The sequence below is a fragment of the Oncorhynchus gorbuscha genome, linkage group LG15 (genome assembly GCF_021184085.1).
Source record: "Oncorhynchus gorbuscha isolate QuinsamMale2020 ecotype Even-year linkage group LG15, OgorEven_v1.0, whole genome shotgun sequence".
Classification (NCBI taxonomy): domain Eukaryota; kingdom Metazoa; phylum Chordata; class Actinopteri; order Salmoniformes; family Salmonidae; genus Oncorhynchus; species Oncorhynchus gorbuscha.
Window position 1 is genome coordinate 11,689,111 of NC_060187.1, and position 18,445 is coordinate 11,707,555.

The window sequence follows — 18,445 nt, forward strand, 5'->3', positions numbered from 1 at the left end:
CACACTGCACACTGCCCTAACCCACCTGGACAAGAGGAATACCTATGTGAGAATGCTGTTCATCGACTACAGCTCGGCATTCAACACCATAGTACCCTCCAAGCTCGTCATCAAGCTCGAGACCCTGGGTCTCGACCCCGCCCTGTGCAACTGGGTACTGGACTTCCTGACGGGCCGCCCCCAGGTGGTGAGGGTAGGCAACAACATCTCCTCCCCGCTGATCCTCAACACGGGGCCCCACAAGGGTGCGTTCTGAGCCCTCTCCTGTACTCCCTGTTCACCCACGACTGCGTGACCACGCACGCCTCCAACTCAATCATCAAGTTTGCGGACGACACAACAGTGGTAGGCTTGATTACCAACAACGACGAGACGGCCTACAGGGAGGAGGTGAGGGCCCTCGGAGTGTGGTGTCAGGAAAATAACCTCACACTCAACGTCAACAAAACTAAGGAGATGATTGTGGACTTCAGGAAACAGCAGAGGGAACACCCCCTATCCACATCGATGGAACAGTAGTGGAGAGGGTAGCTAGTTTTAAGTTCCTCGGCATACACATCACAGACAAACTGAATTGGTCCACTCACACTGACAGCGTCGTGAAGAAGGCGCAGCAGCGCCTATTCAACCTCAGGAGGCTGAAGAAATTCGGCTTGTCACCAAAAGCACTCACAAACTTCTACAGATGCACAATCGAGAGCATCCTGGCGGGCTGTATCACCGCCTGGTACGGCAACTGCTCCGCCCTCAACCGTAAGGCTCTCCAGAGGGTAGTGAGGACTGCACAACGCATCACCGGGGGCAAACTACCTGCCCTCCAGGACACCTACACCACCCGTTGTTACAGGAAGGCCATAAAGATCATCAAGGACATCAACCACCCGAACCACTGCCTGTTCACCCCGCTATCATCCAGAAGGCGAGGTCAGTACAGGTGCATCAAAGCTGGGACCGAGAGACTGAAAAACAGCTTCTATCTCAAGGCCATCAGACTGTTAAACAGCCACCACTAACACTGAGTGGCTGCTGCCAACACACTGTCATTGACACTGACCCAACTCCAGCCATTTTAATAATGGGAATTGATGGGAAATGATGTAAATATATCACTAGCCACTTTAAACAATGCTACCTTATATAATGTTACTTACCCTACATTATTCATCTCATATGCATAATGTATATACTGTACTCTACATCATCGACTGCATCCTTATGTAACACATGTATCACTAGCCACTTTAACTATGCCACTTTGTTTACTTTGTCTACACACTCATCTCATATGTATATACTGTACTCGATACCATCTACTGTATGCTGCTCTGTACCATCACTCATTCATATATCCTTATGTACATGTTCCTTATCCCCTTACACTGTGTATAAGACAGTAGTTTTGGAATTGTTAGTTAGATTACTTGTTGGTTATCACTGCATTGTCGGAACTAGAAGCACAAGCATTTCGCTACACTCGCATTAACATCTGCTAACCATGTGTATGTGACAAATAAAATTTGATTTGATTTGATTTGATTTGAGAGAGATGGCGGGACAGAGAAAGAGAGAGAGACAGAGAGAGCGAGAGCGAGAGCGAGAGAGAGAGAGAGAGAAAGAGAGACAGAGAAAAAGATGGAGGGACAGAGAGAAAGGTCCCCAGGCAATGTTTCTAGTTCTTAGTTATAATAATGTTGAACGTTGCCTTCTGATGTAATACATAGTAAATATAAAATAGTTTGAAACTATGTTCCATAAAGCTATGCAACATTACCTACATGAAACATATCATGCATAACCATGACCCATAATGCTGTGCTACATTACCTTACATATCATGCATGACCAATAACGCTGTGCTGCATTGCCTTACATATCATGCAAAACCATGGCCCATAATGCTGTGCCACATTACCTTACATATCATGCATAACCATGGCCCATAACTCTGCGCTACATTACCTTACATATCATTCATAACCATGGCCCATAACTCTGCGCTACATTATCTTACATATCATGCAAAACCATGGCCCATAACTCTGTGCTACATTATCTTACATATCATGCATAACCATGGCCCATAACTCTGCGCTACATTATCTTATATATCATGCATAACCATGGCCCATAACTCTGTGCTACATTATCTTACATATCATGCATAACCATGGCCCATGGCCAGAGGCCTATGAGGCATAGACAGAGATCAGACTGAGAACACGGTTCTCCCCCTTGCTGATTCCCAAATGGCACCCTATTCCCTATATAGTGCACTAGTTTTGACCAGGGCCCTATATATTGCACTAGTTTTGACCAGGGCCCTATATAGTGCACTAGTTTTGACCAGGGCCCACAGGGTACAGGATGAACACACACTAACCCTGAGCCCTATAAAAGCCAAACCCACGTCCCCTGGGGCTTGGTTTGTAGCCGTACATCATCACCGGCTCTGTCCCAATGAGCATGAAGTAAACCTGCTTCACTTACCGCTACATTTCACTTCAGGAATCCATCCCCACTGCTGTTTGCGTGTGTGTGTGTCTGTCTCTATGTGTGTGTGTGTGTGTGTGTGTGTGTGTGTGTGTGTGTGTGTGTGTGTGTGTGTGTGTGTGTGTGTGTGTGTGTGTGTGTGTGTGTGTGTGTGTGTGTGTGTGTGTGTGTGTGTGTGTGTGTGTGTGTGTGTTTGAATGAGTATTTCAAACTGAGCAAAATACTTATTGTGGGTTCCATTATACACCACTACTTAATGTTTCCACATGTAATGTATGGTAATGTATAGACTCACTTCTTCAGATGGGCGGTATCTAACCATGCCAAGGCTAATTGGTTAATACTCAAGTGTCCTATACCCTGGGGAACTGAGAGTAAGATGGAGCAGGGGCGTAACTTTGGTTTTAGAAGTGGGGGGGGGACATTTATTTATTTATTTTTTATCCAGTCGGATCAACACTCCAAACATCATGTGGCGGGAACATGACTCCAGTGAAAGTTCTGGTTCTGAGAGTAAGATGGAGTCAGATATGTAGTTCTGAGAGTATGATGGAGTCAGATATGTAGTTCTGAGAGTATGATGGAGTCAGATATGTAGTTCTGAGAGTATGATGGAGTCAGATATGTAGTTCTGAGAGTATGATGGAGTCAGATATGTAGTTCTGAGAGTAAGATGGAGTCAGATATGTAGTTCTGAGAGTAAGATGGAGTCAGATATGTAGTTCTGAGAGTAAGATGGAGTCAGATATGTAGTTCTGAGAGTAATATGGAGTCAGGTATGTAGTTCTGAGAGTAAGAGGGAGTCAGGTATGTCGTTTTTGGTTCCCAGACCTTTCTACTTGACGTGCACTGACTTAGCCTGTGTTGCCATAGATATGACAGAGCTGTATGGGTCAGGGGTCAGGGGGTGGTCCTACCTGAGACATCCAGGAAGGTTCGGGCGTGCCCTGTCCCAGCGTTGCTGATGGCGATGCACTCGTAGAAGCCCTCATCCGTCAGAGTCACCTGGGCCAGCTCCCACAATGCATTGGCTGACTCCCTGCCAAAGGGACAGAGACACAAAACATTCACATACTGTACTGTGCCATGATGTGATTTAAGATCTAGAACAGGGAGATATTAGAGTTTGGATGATGCGTGTAAAACTAGGAGCCCACTATCTAGCTAATAATATGATGCTTATTGAATGCCTTCAGACTGTATTGGAAACACCATTCATTTCACATGCTTCCATTTATCCTCCCTCTCCTTCTCCCCTCCTCTCCTTCGTCTCCCTCTCCCCTTCCCCTCCTCTCCTTCGTCTCCCTCTCCCCTCCCCTCCTCTCCTTCTCTCCTCTCCCCTCCCCTCCTCTCCTTCGTCTCCCTCTCCCCTCCCCTCCTCTCCTTCGTCTCCCTCTCCCCTCCCCTCCCTCCAAAATACTGTCCTATATTACCTGAAGAGCTGATCGACACCCAGGCTTTTCCCCTCCCTGGTGAAGCGCAGGGTGAAGGGGAGGAGGCTGTCTACCTGGCAGGAGATGGTCCCTCTCTGCAGGTAGTACCCCGGGGTGGTGGGGGGCATCAGAACCTTAGGTGCATCTGGCAGGGGTTAGGGGTGGGACAGGGTAGGGCAAGAACGGACAGACATTGTTATTGTTAACATCCAGAACATGTACTAACATTGGGAACCCTAGTCTAAGACTATCCAGTGGGAAATATACAATTGAATTTATCTTAAACCACTTGTTTAGTGGATAATTGCCATCAAACTTTGTATTCATGGATGGAACTCTTCATTTGTATCAATTTGTAGTTGTAATTGTATTAAATATTTTCTTCTCTTCGCTAAAAATAATCACTAAGAAAACACTGAAATATCTGGGGGGAGGAGTCACTGGGGGGTGGGTGGGGGCTCAAATCCCTTATATAGTGCTACTTAATATAATAATATAATATATGCTTTAACAGACCCAAATTCATGTGTGCATTTCTATATAGTGTACTACTTGACCAGAGCCCTTTACCGCTGACAAAACCACTGTTAGTCCAGGTAACTGACCAGGAACAATACTGGAGAAGGACACACTGGAGACCCTCTGGAACAGGAAGCCGTCCTTGTCATAACCTGTGACCCGCAGGAAGAAGGCCTCTTTCGGCGGGACAAACTCTGTGATGTTCCAGATGGTTCCTGTCAGGGGACTTCCCGTCCCAGTGTTGGGATAGTACCGCACTGGGAGAGTCTTAATCACACCGCCTGTGATTGATACAAGCTCCAGCCTATCAGCTCGCGCCGGATGGGACAGCCCTGTGGTGTTCAGCAGGATGTAAGTGGCGATACCTGGAGAGGGAGGGAGGGAGGTTAGGATAGAGGGAGGGAGGGAGGTAGGGAGGGAGGGGGATTGGGGAGAAAGGGGGAGGTTAGGAGACGACAATAAGAGGATGATAAGAATAGTGTCAAATTTGTCAGATTCATAAATCTCCAAATAATTTGAAAAAACTAATACGAAATATCCTTGAAACTTAAACATGACATTAAGCTAAGGTAAAGCTCACAAAAGATAGCTATTTTTCCAAAAGGTAACATCCGACCATTTCCAGTCAAACTAAAGGAGCAGGTGTGTGATGGTACAATGTGGGTCACGTGACCTTACTGACCTTGAACTGGCCGGCTGGAGGTCATCTTGAAGTCCAGAGTTGGCTTCCTGGAAAATCCGGCCCGGAAGTCAATGGTGCTGACTCCTGAGATCCGGACTGAGTGTCTGCCCTCGCTAGACGTCTAGAGAGTAGGGAAATAGGTCAAAGGTTAGAAACATCTTAGGTTAGATTAGATTCTATTAGAGCAGTATGGTACTGCAGTGGGGTCGCTAAAATCTCTATATGCACCATACTGTTCAAAGGTTTGGGGTCACATAAAAAATAAATAAAAAATATAAAAATTAAACATAGAAATATCATTGTTTTTGAAAGAAAATCAAATGTTTTGTCCATTAAAATAACATTAAATTGATCAGAAATACAGTGCAGACATTGTTAATGTTGTAAATGACTATTGTAGCTGGAATGGAATGTCTAATGGAATATTTACATAGGTGTACAGAGGCCCATTATCAGCAAACATCACTCCTGTGTTCCAATGGCACATTTGTATTTTATTTAACTAGGCAAGTCAGTTAAGAACAAATTCCTATTTTCAATGACGGCCTAGGACCAGTGAGTTAACTGACTTGTTCGGGGGCAGAACGACAGATTTTTACATTGTCTCCTCAGGGATTCGATCTTGTAACCGTTCGGTTTCTAGTCCAAACACTCTAACCATTAGGTTACCAGCCACCCCATCAGCCTATCGACTTTGTGTTAGCTAATCCAAGTTTATAATTTTAAAAGGTTAATTGATTATTAGAAAACCCTTTTACAATTATGTTAGCACAGCTGAAAACTGTTGTTCTGATTAAAGAAACAATAAAAGTGGTCTTCTTTAGATGAGTTGAGTATCTGGTGCATCAGCATTTGTGGGTTCGATTACAGGCTCAAAATGACCAGAAAAATAACTTTCTTCTGAAACTCGTCAGTCTATTCTTGTTCTAAGAAATGAAGGCTATTCCATGCAAGAAATTGCCAAGAAACTGAAGATCTCGTACAACGCTGTGCACTTCTCCTTCACAGAACAGTTCAAACTGGCGCTAACCAGAATTGAATGAGGAGTGGGAGGCCCCGGTGCACAATTGAGTAAGAGGACAAGTACATTAGAGTGTCTAGTTTGAGAAACAGACACATTAAAGTCCTCAACTGGCAGCTTCATTAAATAGTACCCGCAAAACACCAGTCTCAACGTCAACAGTGAAGAGGTGACGGCGGGATGCTGGCCTTCTAGACAGAGTTGCAAAGAAAAAGCCATATCTCAGACTAGCCAATAAAAAGAAAAGATTAAGATGGGCAAAAGAACACAGATACTGGACAGAGGAAGATTGGAAAAAAGTGTTATGGACAGACAAATCTAAGTTTGAGGTGTTCGAATCACAAAGAAGAACAAAATTGTAGACCTGCACCAGGCTGGGAAGACTGAATCTGCAATAGGTAAGCAGCTTGGTTTGAAGAAATCAACTGTGGGAGCAATTATTAGGAAATGGAAGACATACAAGACCACTGATAATCTCCCTCGATCTGGGGCTCCGCGCAAGATCTCACTCCGTGGGGTCAAAATGATCACAAGAACGGTGATCAAAAATCCCAGAACCACACGGGGGGACCTAGTGAATGACCTGCAGAGAGCTGGGACCAAAGTAACAAAGCCTACCATCAGCAAGGGCATTGAAGATGAAATGTGGCTGGGTCTTTCAGCATGACAATGATCCCAAACACACCGCCCGGGCAACGAAGGAGTGGCTTCGTAAGAAGCATTTCAAGGTCCTGGAGTGGCCTAGCCAGTCTCCAGATCTCAACCCCATAGAAAATCTTTGGAGAGAGTTGAAAGTCCGTGTTGCCCAGCAACAGCCCCAAAACATCACTGCTCTAGAGGAGATCTGCATGGAGGAATGGGCCAAAATACCAGCAACAGTGTGTGAAAACCTTGTGAAGACTTACAGAAAACGTTTGACCTCTGTCATTGCCAACAAAGGGTATATAACAAAGTATTGAGATAAACTTTTGTTATTGACCAAATACTTATTTTCCACCATAATTTGCAAATAACTTCATTAAAAATCCTACAACGTGATTTTCTGGATTTTCTTTCTCATTTTGTCTGTCATAGTTGAAGTGTACCTATGATGAAAATTACAGGCCTCTCTCATCTTTTTAAGTGGGAAAACTTGCACAATTGGTGGCTGACTAAATACTTTTTTTGCCCCACTGTAGGCTCTATTATCTCCATTGTAACAGGTCTTTTTAAGAGTCATTCACCCAGTTATGACCCCATCTTCTGCCCACTAAGCCCTGCTGTGGCTCTGCCCAGTGTGTCGCTCTACAGCCACTATTAGGCCACTTTAACAGTCACTACGGGGATTGTGCTTTAAGGCATTTGCTTTGTGACATTCCCCATTGAGCTGGATATTGCCACACACACTCCTTTAAATGGCACCTGAATGGTGAAGACATTTGCCAGACTTGTACCTGCTCTCAATATCCTTTGGTTTGGTTGGAGTGTGAGGAAGATGTATTGATACATTGATATTCATCATCTTCTTGAAAGAGTAGTCAAGTCCTTTTCTTAATGGTTAGACAGTATATCAGTATATCTCTACAGTGAACTCTTTTGATTGTAAAGGTGAGGATTTTCCCTGTTTCACCAACCTTTATTTCAATGTAATGACTAAGTGTTTATTTGAGGCCTGCTTCAAAGAGCTGCAGTATAATGAAGAGCCCATAACGCCAGCTCATCTTCTCCCTGATTATAGTACTCATGTTTGTCAAATTAAAGCACCACTGACTGACTGACAGACAAACTGAAAGATCAAGTTGTTGGGGATTGTAGATGTTGCTATAAATCATCATAGGCATTTTTCAATGTCAGGGCTTGACAGACTGATACTCTTTCTCCCACTTCAGTCACTGTAAATGTCTTGTTTATACAAGTGGAAATGGCTGCCATACTTCCCTCCGTAGTCATAGTTCGCTCCAAGATCAACTTGGGGAACTCTGCTTTACACAAATTGGCTGAAAATACAAAGTATTATTATTTTGATCCTCAGATGTTGCCCAAAGTACACAGTGTTGTTGGAAAATGGTGTTCAATTTGATGTAAATGCTTTAGCTTCTCTTGAATTGGAGACATGATCATAATCATTCTGGCACAGCCATCTTGGATCAACCATACCGGCACAGCCATCTTGGATCCACCATACCGGCACAGCCATCTTGGATCAACCATACCGGCACAGCCATCTTGGATCAACCAGCCATCTTGGATCAACCATACCGGCACAGCCATCTTGGATCCACCGTACCGGCACAGCCATCAAGGATCCACCATACCGGCACAGCCATCTTGGATCCACCATACCGGCACAGCCATCTTGGATCCACCATACCGGCACAGCCATTCTAAGCTTATCACATTGTTATGTTTTAACTTTAGAAACGGTCATAAAATATTTGAATAACTGTGGTGATGGCTTAAGCAGACCAAGTTTAGAGACATCATCATGAAACCCTGCTCCTAACCAGTGTTTAGTGACATCATCATGAAACCCTGCTCCTAACCAGTGTTTAGTGACATCATCATGACACCCTGCTCCTAACCAGTGTTTAGTGACATCATCATGAATTCCTGCTCTTAACCAGTGTTTAGTGACATCATCATGACACCCTGCTCCTAACCAGTGTTTAGTGACATCATCATGACACCCTGCTCCTAACCAGTGTTTAGTGACATCATCATGAAACCCTGCTCCTAACCAGTGTTTAGTGACATCATCATGAAACCCTGCTCCTAACCAGTGTTTAGTGACATCATCATGAAACCCTGCTCCTAACCAGTGTTTAGTGACATCATCATGAAACCCTGCTCCTAACCAGTGTTTAGTGACATCATCATGAAACCCTGCTCCTAACCAGTGTTTAGTGACATCATCATGAAACCCTGCTCCTAACCAGTGTTTAGTGACATCATCATGAAACCCTGCTCCTAACCAGTGTTTAGTGACATCATCATTTAACCCTGCTTAACCAGTGTTTAGTGACACCAGTGTTTAGTGACCTGTTCCTAACCAGTGTTTAGTGACATCATCGACATCATCATGACACCCTGTTCCTAACCAGTGTTTAGTGACATCATCGTGACACCCTGTTCCTAACTAGTGTTTAGTGACATCATCGTGACACCCTGTTCCTAACCAGTGTTTAGTGACATCATCGTGACACCCTGCTCCTAACCAGTGTTTAGTGACATCATCATGAAACCCTGCTCCTAACCAGTGTTTAGTGACATCATCATGAAACCCTGCTCCTAACCAGTGTTTAGTGACATCATCATGAAACCCTGCTCCTAACCAGTGTTTAGTGACATCATCGTGACACCCTGTTCCTAACCAGTATTTAGTGACATCATCATGAAACCCTGCTCCTAACCAGTGTTTAGTGAGATCATCGTGACACCCTGTTCCTAACCAGTATTTAGTGACATCATCATGACACCCTGCTCCTAACCAGTGTTTAGTGACATCATCATGAAACCTGCTCCTAACCAGTGTTTAGTGACATCATCGTGACACCCTGTTCCTAACCAGTGTTTAGTGACATCATCGTGACACCCTGTTCCTAACCAGTGTTTAGTGACATCATCGTGACACCCTGTTCCTAACCAGTATTTAGTGACATCATCATGAAACCCTGCTCCTAACCAGTGTTTAGTGACATCATCGTGACACCCTGTTCCTAACCAGTGTTTAGTGACATCATCATGAAACCCTGCTCCTAACCAGTGTTTAGTGACATCATCGTGACACCCTGTTCCTAACCAGTGTTTAGTGACATCATCGTGACACCCTGTTCCTAACCAGTGTTTAGTGACATCATCGTGACACCCTGTTCCTAACCAGTGTTTAGTGACATCATCGTGACACCCTGTTCCTAACCAGTATTTAGTGACATCATCATGAAACCCTGCTCCTAACCAGTGTTTAGTGACATCATCCTGAAACCCTGCTCCTAACCAGTGTTTAGTGACATCATCATGACACCCTGCTCCTAACCAGTGTTTAGTGACATCATCATGAATTCCTGCTCATCATGAAACCCTGCTCCTAACCAGTGTTTAACATCAGTGCTTAACCAGTGTTTAGTGACATCATCATGACACCCTGCTCCTAACCAGTGTTTAGTGACATCATCATGTGACATCATCATGACACCCTGCTCCTAACCAGTGTTTAGTGACATCATCATGAAACCCTGCTCCTAACCAGTGTTTAGTGACATCATCAGTGTGTTTAGTGACATCATCATGAAACCCTGCTCCTAACCAGTGTTTAGTGACATCATCATGAAACCCTGCTCCTAACCAGTGTTTAGTGACATCATCATGAAACCCTGCTCCTAACCAGTGTTTAGTGACATCATCATGAACCAGTGTTTAGTGACATCATCTGACTGTTCCTAACCAGTGTTTTCCTAACCAGTGACATCATCGTGACACCCTGTTCCTAACCAGTGTTTAGTGACATCATCGTGACACCCTGTTCCTAACCAGTGTTTAGTGACATCATCGTGACACCCTGTTCCTAACCAGTATTTCGTGACATCATCGTGACACCCTGTTCCTAACCAGTATTTAGTGACATCATCGTGACACCCTGTTCCTAACCAGTATTTAGTGACATCATCGTGACACCCTGTTCCTAACCAGTATTTAGTGACATCATCATGACGGCTTTTTATCAACTCTATTGTGATGGATTCTAAACTTGTCTTGACACAAACCACTGTATACAGTAGGTTTAGGATACAGATGCAGACATTGTCATTATGTGTGATCCCACATCACAAACAACACTCCAATACGGTGGTATTCAAACTCTTTAAGCGGGGACCCATTTTTTTTGCCAGAATTTCAGGGGACACCATTTTTTCCCATAATAATCTATTGCGACCACACTACAAATCTAATGACACAACCTTAAAATCTGTACATTTAGATATTAACATAAAAAAATAACCTTCAAATCATTGCATTTTCATCTCTTATCAACTAATATTTTTCAAATACGTTTGTATATTGTCCCATACAATAATCTGTACTCTTAATATTTTGCCCCACCCCCCCAGAAATACATATATATACAGTGGGGCAAAAAAGTATTTAGTCAGCCACCAATTGTGCAAGGTCTCCCACTTAAAAAGATGAGAGAGGCCTGTAATTTTCATCATAGGTACACTTCAACTATGACAGACAAAATGGAAAAAAAATCCAGAAAATCACATTGTAGGATTTTTTATGAATTTATTTGCAAATTATGGTGGAAAATAAGTATTTGGTCAATAACAAAAGTTTATCTCAATACTTTGTTATATACCCTTTGTTGGCAATGACAGAGGTCAAACGTTTTCTGTAAGTCTTCACAAGGTTTTCACACACTGTTGCTGGTATTTTGGCCCATTCCTCCATGCAGTTCTCCTCTAGAGTAGTAATGTTTTGGGGCTGTTGCAGGGCAACACAGACTTTCAACTCCCTCCAAAGATTTTTCCACTTCAGGACCCTGCTTCTTACGAAGCCACTCCTTCGTTACTCGGGCGGTGTGTTTGGGATCATTGTCATGCTGAAAGACCCAGCCACGTTTCATCTTCAATGCCCTTGCTGATGGAAGGAGGTTTTCACTCAAAATCTCACGATACATGGCCCCATTCATTCTTTCCTTTACACGGATCAGTCGTCCTGGTCCCTTTGCAGAAAAACAGCCCCAAAGCATGATGTTTCCACCCCCATGCTTCACAGTAGGTATGGTGTTCTTTGGATGCAAATCAGCATTCTTTGTCCTCCAAACACGACGAGTTGAGTTTTTACCAAAAAGTTCTATTTTGGTTTCATCTGACCATATGACATTCTCCCAATCTTCTTCTGGATCATCCAAATGCTCTCTAGCAAACTTCAGACGGGCCTGGACATGTACTGGCTTAAGCAGGGGGACACGTCAGGCACTGCAGGATTTGAGTCCCTGGCGGCGTAGTGTGTAGGCTTTGTTACTTTGGTTCCAGCTCTCTGCAGGTCATTCACTAGGTGGTTCTGGGATTTTTGCTCACCGTTATTGTGATCATTTTGACCCCACGGGGTGAGATCTTGCGTGGAGCCCCAGATCGAGGGAGATTATCAGTGGTCTTGTATGTCTTCCATTTCCTAATAATTGCTCCCACAGTTGAAAAGGACCAAGCGCCGTGGTGACAGGCAGCGGCAGCAGGAGCAAAGAAGTCTGGATTATACGACTTGGGAGGAAATAGACAGGTGGGCGGTCGACCCAGGGAGAGTGCCGGAGCCCGCCTGGGATTCGCTGGAGCAGTGCGAAGAGGGTTATAGGAGAATGGAGTTGGAGAGACGAACACGGCAGCGCGGATGGAAGCCCGAGAGTCAGCCCCAAAAATTTATTGGAGGGGGCACAGGGAGAGTGTGGCAGAGTCAGGAGTCAGACCTGAGCCAACTCCCCCTGTTTATCGTAAGGAGCCAATGAGGAAACCAGAACCAGAGCCGGTGTTGGAGGTGAGTGAAGCAGAGACTGTGAAGGAGTTAATGGGGAAATTGGAGGAGAGAGTTATGAGGGAGTTGCTGTGTCTGTATATGAGGCACGGAATTCGCCCGACGGAGCGTGTCGGGGATTTGATGACACCTGGGTCAGCTCTCCATACTCGTCCTGAGGTGCGTGCTAGTCGGCTGGTGAAGATAGTGCCAGCCTCACGCATCAGGCCAACTGTGCACCTCCCTCGCCTTGCACGTCCTGTGCCAGCTCAGCGCTAAAGTGCGCCTAGCAGTGTTAACCGTGACGGGCGTGGTACTGGTCAGGCACCGTGTTATGCGGTGGAATGCACGGTGTCCCCAGTACGCGTGCTTAGCCCGGGACGCTACATCTCAGGTCCTCACATCTGCCGGGCTAGGGTGAAGATCCAGCCAGGGAGGTTGGTGCCAGCCCTGCTCTCAAGATCTCCAGTACGCCTTCACGGTCCGGTCCATCCAGTGCCACCTCCACACACCAGCCCTCTGGTGGCAGCTCCCCACACCAGGCTTCCTGTGCGTGTCCTCGGCCCAGTACCACCAGTGCCAGCACCACGCATCAGGACTACAGTGCAACTCGCCTGTCCAGCGCTGTCGGAGCCTTCCTCCTCTCCAGCGCTCCCGGAGTCTCCCGCCTGTCCAGCGCTGTCAGAGCCTTCCTCCTCTACAGCGCTGCCAGAGTCTCCCGCCTGTTCAGCGCTGCCGGAGTCTCCCGCCTGTCCAGCGCTGCCGGAGCCTTCCTCCTCTCCCGCCTGTTCAGCGCTGCCAGAGCTGTCAGTCTGCAAGGAGCCGCCAGAGCTGCCAGTCTGCATGGAGCCGCCAGAGCTGCCAGTCTGCAGTCTGCATGGAGCAGCCAGAGCCAGAGCATGGATCCCAGTCTCAGCATGGATCAGCCAGAGCCGCCAGTCAGCATGGATCAGCCAGAGCCGCCAGTCAGCATGGATCAGCATGGATCAGCCAGAGCCGCCAGTCAGCATGGATCAGCCAGAGCCGCCAGAGCCGCCAGTCAGCCAGGATCTGGAGCAGCGGCCCCGAACCACCAGTCAGCCAGGATCTACCAGGACTTCCCGCCAGCCAGCCAGGATCTGCCAGATCCGCCATCAACCTGCCTGAGCCCAGAGCCGCCAGTCAGTCTGCCCACCAGTCAGCCAGGATCTACCAGGACCCCCAGCCAGCCAGGATCTGCCAGAGCCATCAACCTGCCTGAGCCCCTCAGTCCCGAGCTACCCCTCAGTCCCGAGCTATCCCTCAGTCCCGAGCTACCTCAGTCGCGAGCTATCCCTCAGTCCCGAGCTACCCCTCAGTCCGGAGGGGTTTTTGTAGTTATTTGGATTGTGGTATAGTGGGGTTGTCTAGAAAATTCTATGGTTGCCTGGATGGTTCTCAATCAGAGGCGGGTGTTTGTCGTTGTCTCTGATTGGGAACCATATTTAGGCAGTCATATTCTTTGAGTGTTTTGTGGGTGATTGTTCCTGTCTCAGTGTTTGTTTGCACCAGAATAGGCTGGTTTTCACGTTACATTCCTTGTTTTGTATTGGTCGTGTTTATCTTTTATTAAAGATTAATCAAAATAACCACGCTGCATTTTGGTCCGCCTCTCCTTCAATGGAAGAAAACCGTAACATACAGGCCTCTCTCATCTTTTTAAGTGGGAGAACTTGCACAATTGCTGGCTGACTAAATACTTTTTTGCCCCACTGTATATATAAGTTTTTTTTGGGGGGGGGGGGGTATTAAGAGTACAGATTATTGTATGGGACAATATACAAACGTATTTGAAAAATATTATTTGATAAGAGATGAAAATGCAATGAATTGAAGGTTATCTAAATGTACAGATTTTAAGGTTGTGTCATTAGATTTGTAGTGTGGTCGCAATAGATTATTATGGGAAAAAATTGTGTCCCCTGAAATTCTGGCAAAAAAATTGGGTCCCCGCTTAAAGAGTTTGAATACCACTGTATTGGAGTGTTGTTTGTGATGTGGGATCACACATAATGACAATGTCAATGTCTGCTTAAGCCATCACCTCAGTTATTCAAATATTTTATGACCATTTCTAAAGTTAAAACATAACAATGTGATAAGCTTAGAATGGCTGTGCCGGTATGGTGGATCCAAGACGGCTGTGCCAGTATGGTGGATCCAAGATGGCTGTGCCGGTACGGTGGATCCAAGATGGCTGTGCCGGTATGGTGGATCCAAGATGGCTTTGCCGGTATGGTGGATCCAAGATGGCTGTGCCGGTATGGTGGATCCAAGATGGCTGTGCCGGTATGGTTGATCCAAGATGGCTGTGCCGGTATGGTGGATCCAAGATGGCTGTGCCGGTACGGTTGATCCAAGATGGCTGTGCCGGTACGGTGGATAAAAGATGGCTGTGCCGGTATGGTGGATCCAAGATGGCTGTGCCGGTATGGTTGATCCAAGATGGCTTTGCCGGTATGGTGGATCCAAGATGGCTGTGCCGGTATGGTGGATCCAAGATGGCTGTGCCGGTATGGTGGATCCAAGATGGCTGTGCCGGTATGGTGGATCCAAGATGGCTGTGCCGGTATGGTGGATCCAAGATGGCTGTGCCGGTATGGTGGATCCAAGATGGCTGTGCCGGTATGGTTGATCCAAGATGGCTGTGCCAGAATGATTATGATCATGTCTCCAATTCAAGAGAAGCCAAAGCATTTACATCAAATTGAACACCATTTTCCAACAACACTGTGTACTTTGGGCAACATCTGAGGATCAAAATAATAATACTTTGTATTTTCAGCCAATTTGTGTAAAGCAGAGTTCCCCAAGTTGATCTTGGAGCGAACTATGACTACGGAGGGAAGTATGGCAGCCATTTCCACTTGTATAAACAAGACATTTACAGTGACTGAAGTGGGAGAAAGAGTATCAGTCTGTCAAGCCCTGACATTGAAAAATGCCTATGATGATTTATAGCAACATCTACAATTCCCCAACAACTTGATCTTTCAGTTTGTCTGTCAGTCAGTCAGTGGTGCTTTAATTTGACAAACATGAGTACTATAATCAGGGAGAAGATGAGCTGGCGTTATGGGCTCTTCATTATACTGCAGCTCTTTGAAGCAGGCCTCAAATAAACACTTAGTCATTACATTGAAATAAAGGTTGGTGAAACAGGGAAAATCCTCACCTTTACAATCAAAAGAGTTCACTGTAGTCGAGTCAGTATCAGTAACAATGACAAGTCTTATAGAAATGACAAGTCTTATAGAAAGAGATATACCGATATACTGTCTAACCATTAAGAAAAGGACTTGACTACTCTTTCAAGAAGATGATGAATATCAATGCATCAATACATCTTCCTCACACTCCAACCAAACCAAAGGATATTGAGAGCAGGTACAAGTCTGGCAAATGTCTTCACCATTCAGGTGCCATTTAAAGGAGTGTGTGTGTGGCAATATCCAGCTCAATGGGGAATGTCACAAAGCAAATGCCTTAAAGCACAATCCCCGTAGTGACTGTTAAAGTGGCCTAATAGTGGCTGTAGAGCGACACACTGGGCAGAGCCACAGCAGGGCTTAGTGGGCAGAAGATGGGGTCATAACTGGGAGAATGACTCTTAAAAAGACCTGTTACAATGGAGATAATAGAGCCTACAGTGGGGCAAAAAAAGTATTTAGTCAGCCACCAATTGTGCAAGTTCTTCCACTTAAAAAGATGAGAGAGGCCTGTAATTTTCATCATAGGTACACTTCAACTATGACAGACAAAATGAGAAAAAAAAGATCCAGAAAATCACATTGTAGGATTGTTAATTAATTTATTAGCAAATTATGATGATGATGGAAGTAAGTATTTGATGGAAGTAAGTATTTGGTCACCTTCAAACAAGCAAGATTTCTGGCTCTCACAGACCTGTAACCTCCTCCACAACCTCAAACAGTCTTTAAGATGCTCCTCTGTCCTCCACTCGTTACCTGTATTAATGGCACCTGTTTGAACTTGTTATCAGTATAAAAGACACCTGTCCACAACCTCAAACAGTCACACTCCAAACTCCACTATGGCCAAGACTAAAGAGCTGTCAAAGGACACCAGAAACAAAATTGTAGCCTTGCACCAGGCTCGGAAGACTGAATCTGCAATAGGTAAGCAGCTTGGTTTGAAGAAATCAACTGTGGGAGCAATTATTAGGAAATGGAAGACATACAAGACAAGACCACTGATAATCTCCCTCAATCTGGGGCTCCACGCAAGATCTCACCCCGTGGGGTCAAAATGATCACAATAACGGTGAGCAAAAATCCCAGAACCAAACGGGGGGACCTAGTGAATGACCTGCAGAGAGCTGGGACCAAAGTAACAAAGCCTACACACTACGCCGCCAGGGACTCATATCCTGCAGTGCCAGACGTGTCCCCCTGCTTAAGCCAGTACATGTCCAGGCCCGTCTGAAGTTTGCTAGAGAGCATTTGGATGATCCAGACGAAGATTGGGAGAATGTCATATGGTCAAATGAAACCAAAATATAACTTTTTGGTAAAAACTCAACTCAACTCCTTATTAAGGGTTGTCCCTTGGATTGCTTGAATTAAGGTGAATACTGTAATAACTATCCTGTTAGCAACCAGTGTCAGGGTGGGTCCACCAGGTTAATTATGTGTTTTTAAGTGCCTTCCACTGGCTTGGTTGGAGGCTGATCTTCACACCTTCAGTTGGTCAGCAGCACCAGACACAGACTCTCATCAGCTATGAATCCAACCCTGATCTGAAAACATCCCCAGTACTCTCAGAGGGACATCTTGAAACACTGATCCGGCGTCAAACGGAAAAACATTCTTCATTCTCTTTTTTTCCTCCTCTTTGTCTTCTTTGGCAAGAGAAGTCCCGTCCCGGAGTCACTTAAAGATACAGTCTTGCTGCTGTCCCCTGCTTCTTTTCCAAATCAATGTGTTCTCTGAGCTCCAGGAGGACCGGTGCTGCTGCCGTCTCCAGAGCACAGAGAGATGGAACGGGACAGGCAGCCTGCCACTGCAGCTTTCCCTCTGGGTTGTTCGCATACTTTTCAAGTTACAACCTTCCTGAACTATTATCATGGGCCATAAAACACCACGCAGTATGAAGCCAAGACGTGCTCATTGCTAAGGAGACCAACCTGGTGTATCCCTGGGAGAGGAAAGCACACACACACACACACGCACACACACGCACACACACACTCTCTCCTGGAACAAATATCTAAGTGAGTGCCTGGATATCCAAGGAGGAACGGGGGGGGGGGTATGTTGTGATGGAGGGGGACAGGTTGTGATGGAGAGGTACAGGTTGTAAATATATAATATAAATAAATATATGCCATTTAGCAGATGCTTTTATCCAAAGCAACTTACAGTCATGTGTGCATACATTCTACGTATGGGTGGTCCCGGGAATAGAACCTACTACCCTGGCGTTACAAGCGCCATGCTCTACCAACTGAGCTACAGAAGGACCACAGGTTGTGATGGAGAGGGACAGGTTGTGATGGAGGGGGACAGGTTGTGATGGAGGGGGACAGGTTGTGATGGAGAGGGACAGGTTGTGATGGAGAGGAACAGGTTGTGATGGAGAGGGACAGGTTGTGATGGAGAGGGACAGGTTGTGATGGAGAGGGACAGGTTGTGATGGAGGGGGACAGGTTGTGATGGAGAGGGACAGGTTGTGATGGAGGGGGACAGGTTGTGATGGAGAGGAACAGGTTGTGATGGAGAGGGACAGGTTGTGATGGAGAGGGACAGGTTGTGATGGAGAGGGTCAGGTTGTGATGGA

The 18,445-nt window shown here is 45.7% G+C and overlaps 1 protein-coding gene across 1 annotated transcript in view; it reads right to left on the reverse strand.

Moving 5' to 3' along the window:
- The window catches only part of hmcn1 (hemicentin 1), a 271,629-nt gene that overhangs the window by 165,971 nt on the left and 87,213 nt on the right, over positions 1 to 18,445 (reverse strand). Inside the window, 4 exon segments of the mRNA XM_046300125.1 lie at positions 3,408 to 3,529; positions 3,924 to 4,068; positions 4,529 to 4,807; positions 5,125 to 5,245. Of these exon segments, the coding sequence (XP_046156081.1) occupies positions 3,408 to 3,529; positions 3,924 to 4,068; positions 4,529 to 4,807; positions 5,125 to 5,245 (667 nt within the window).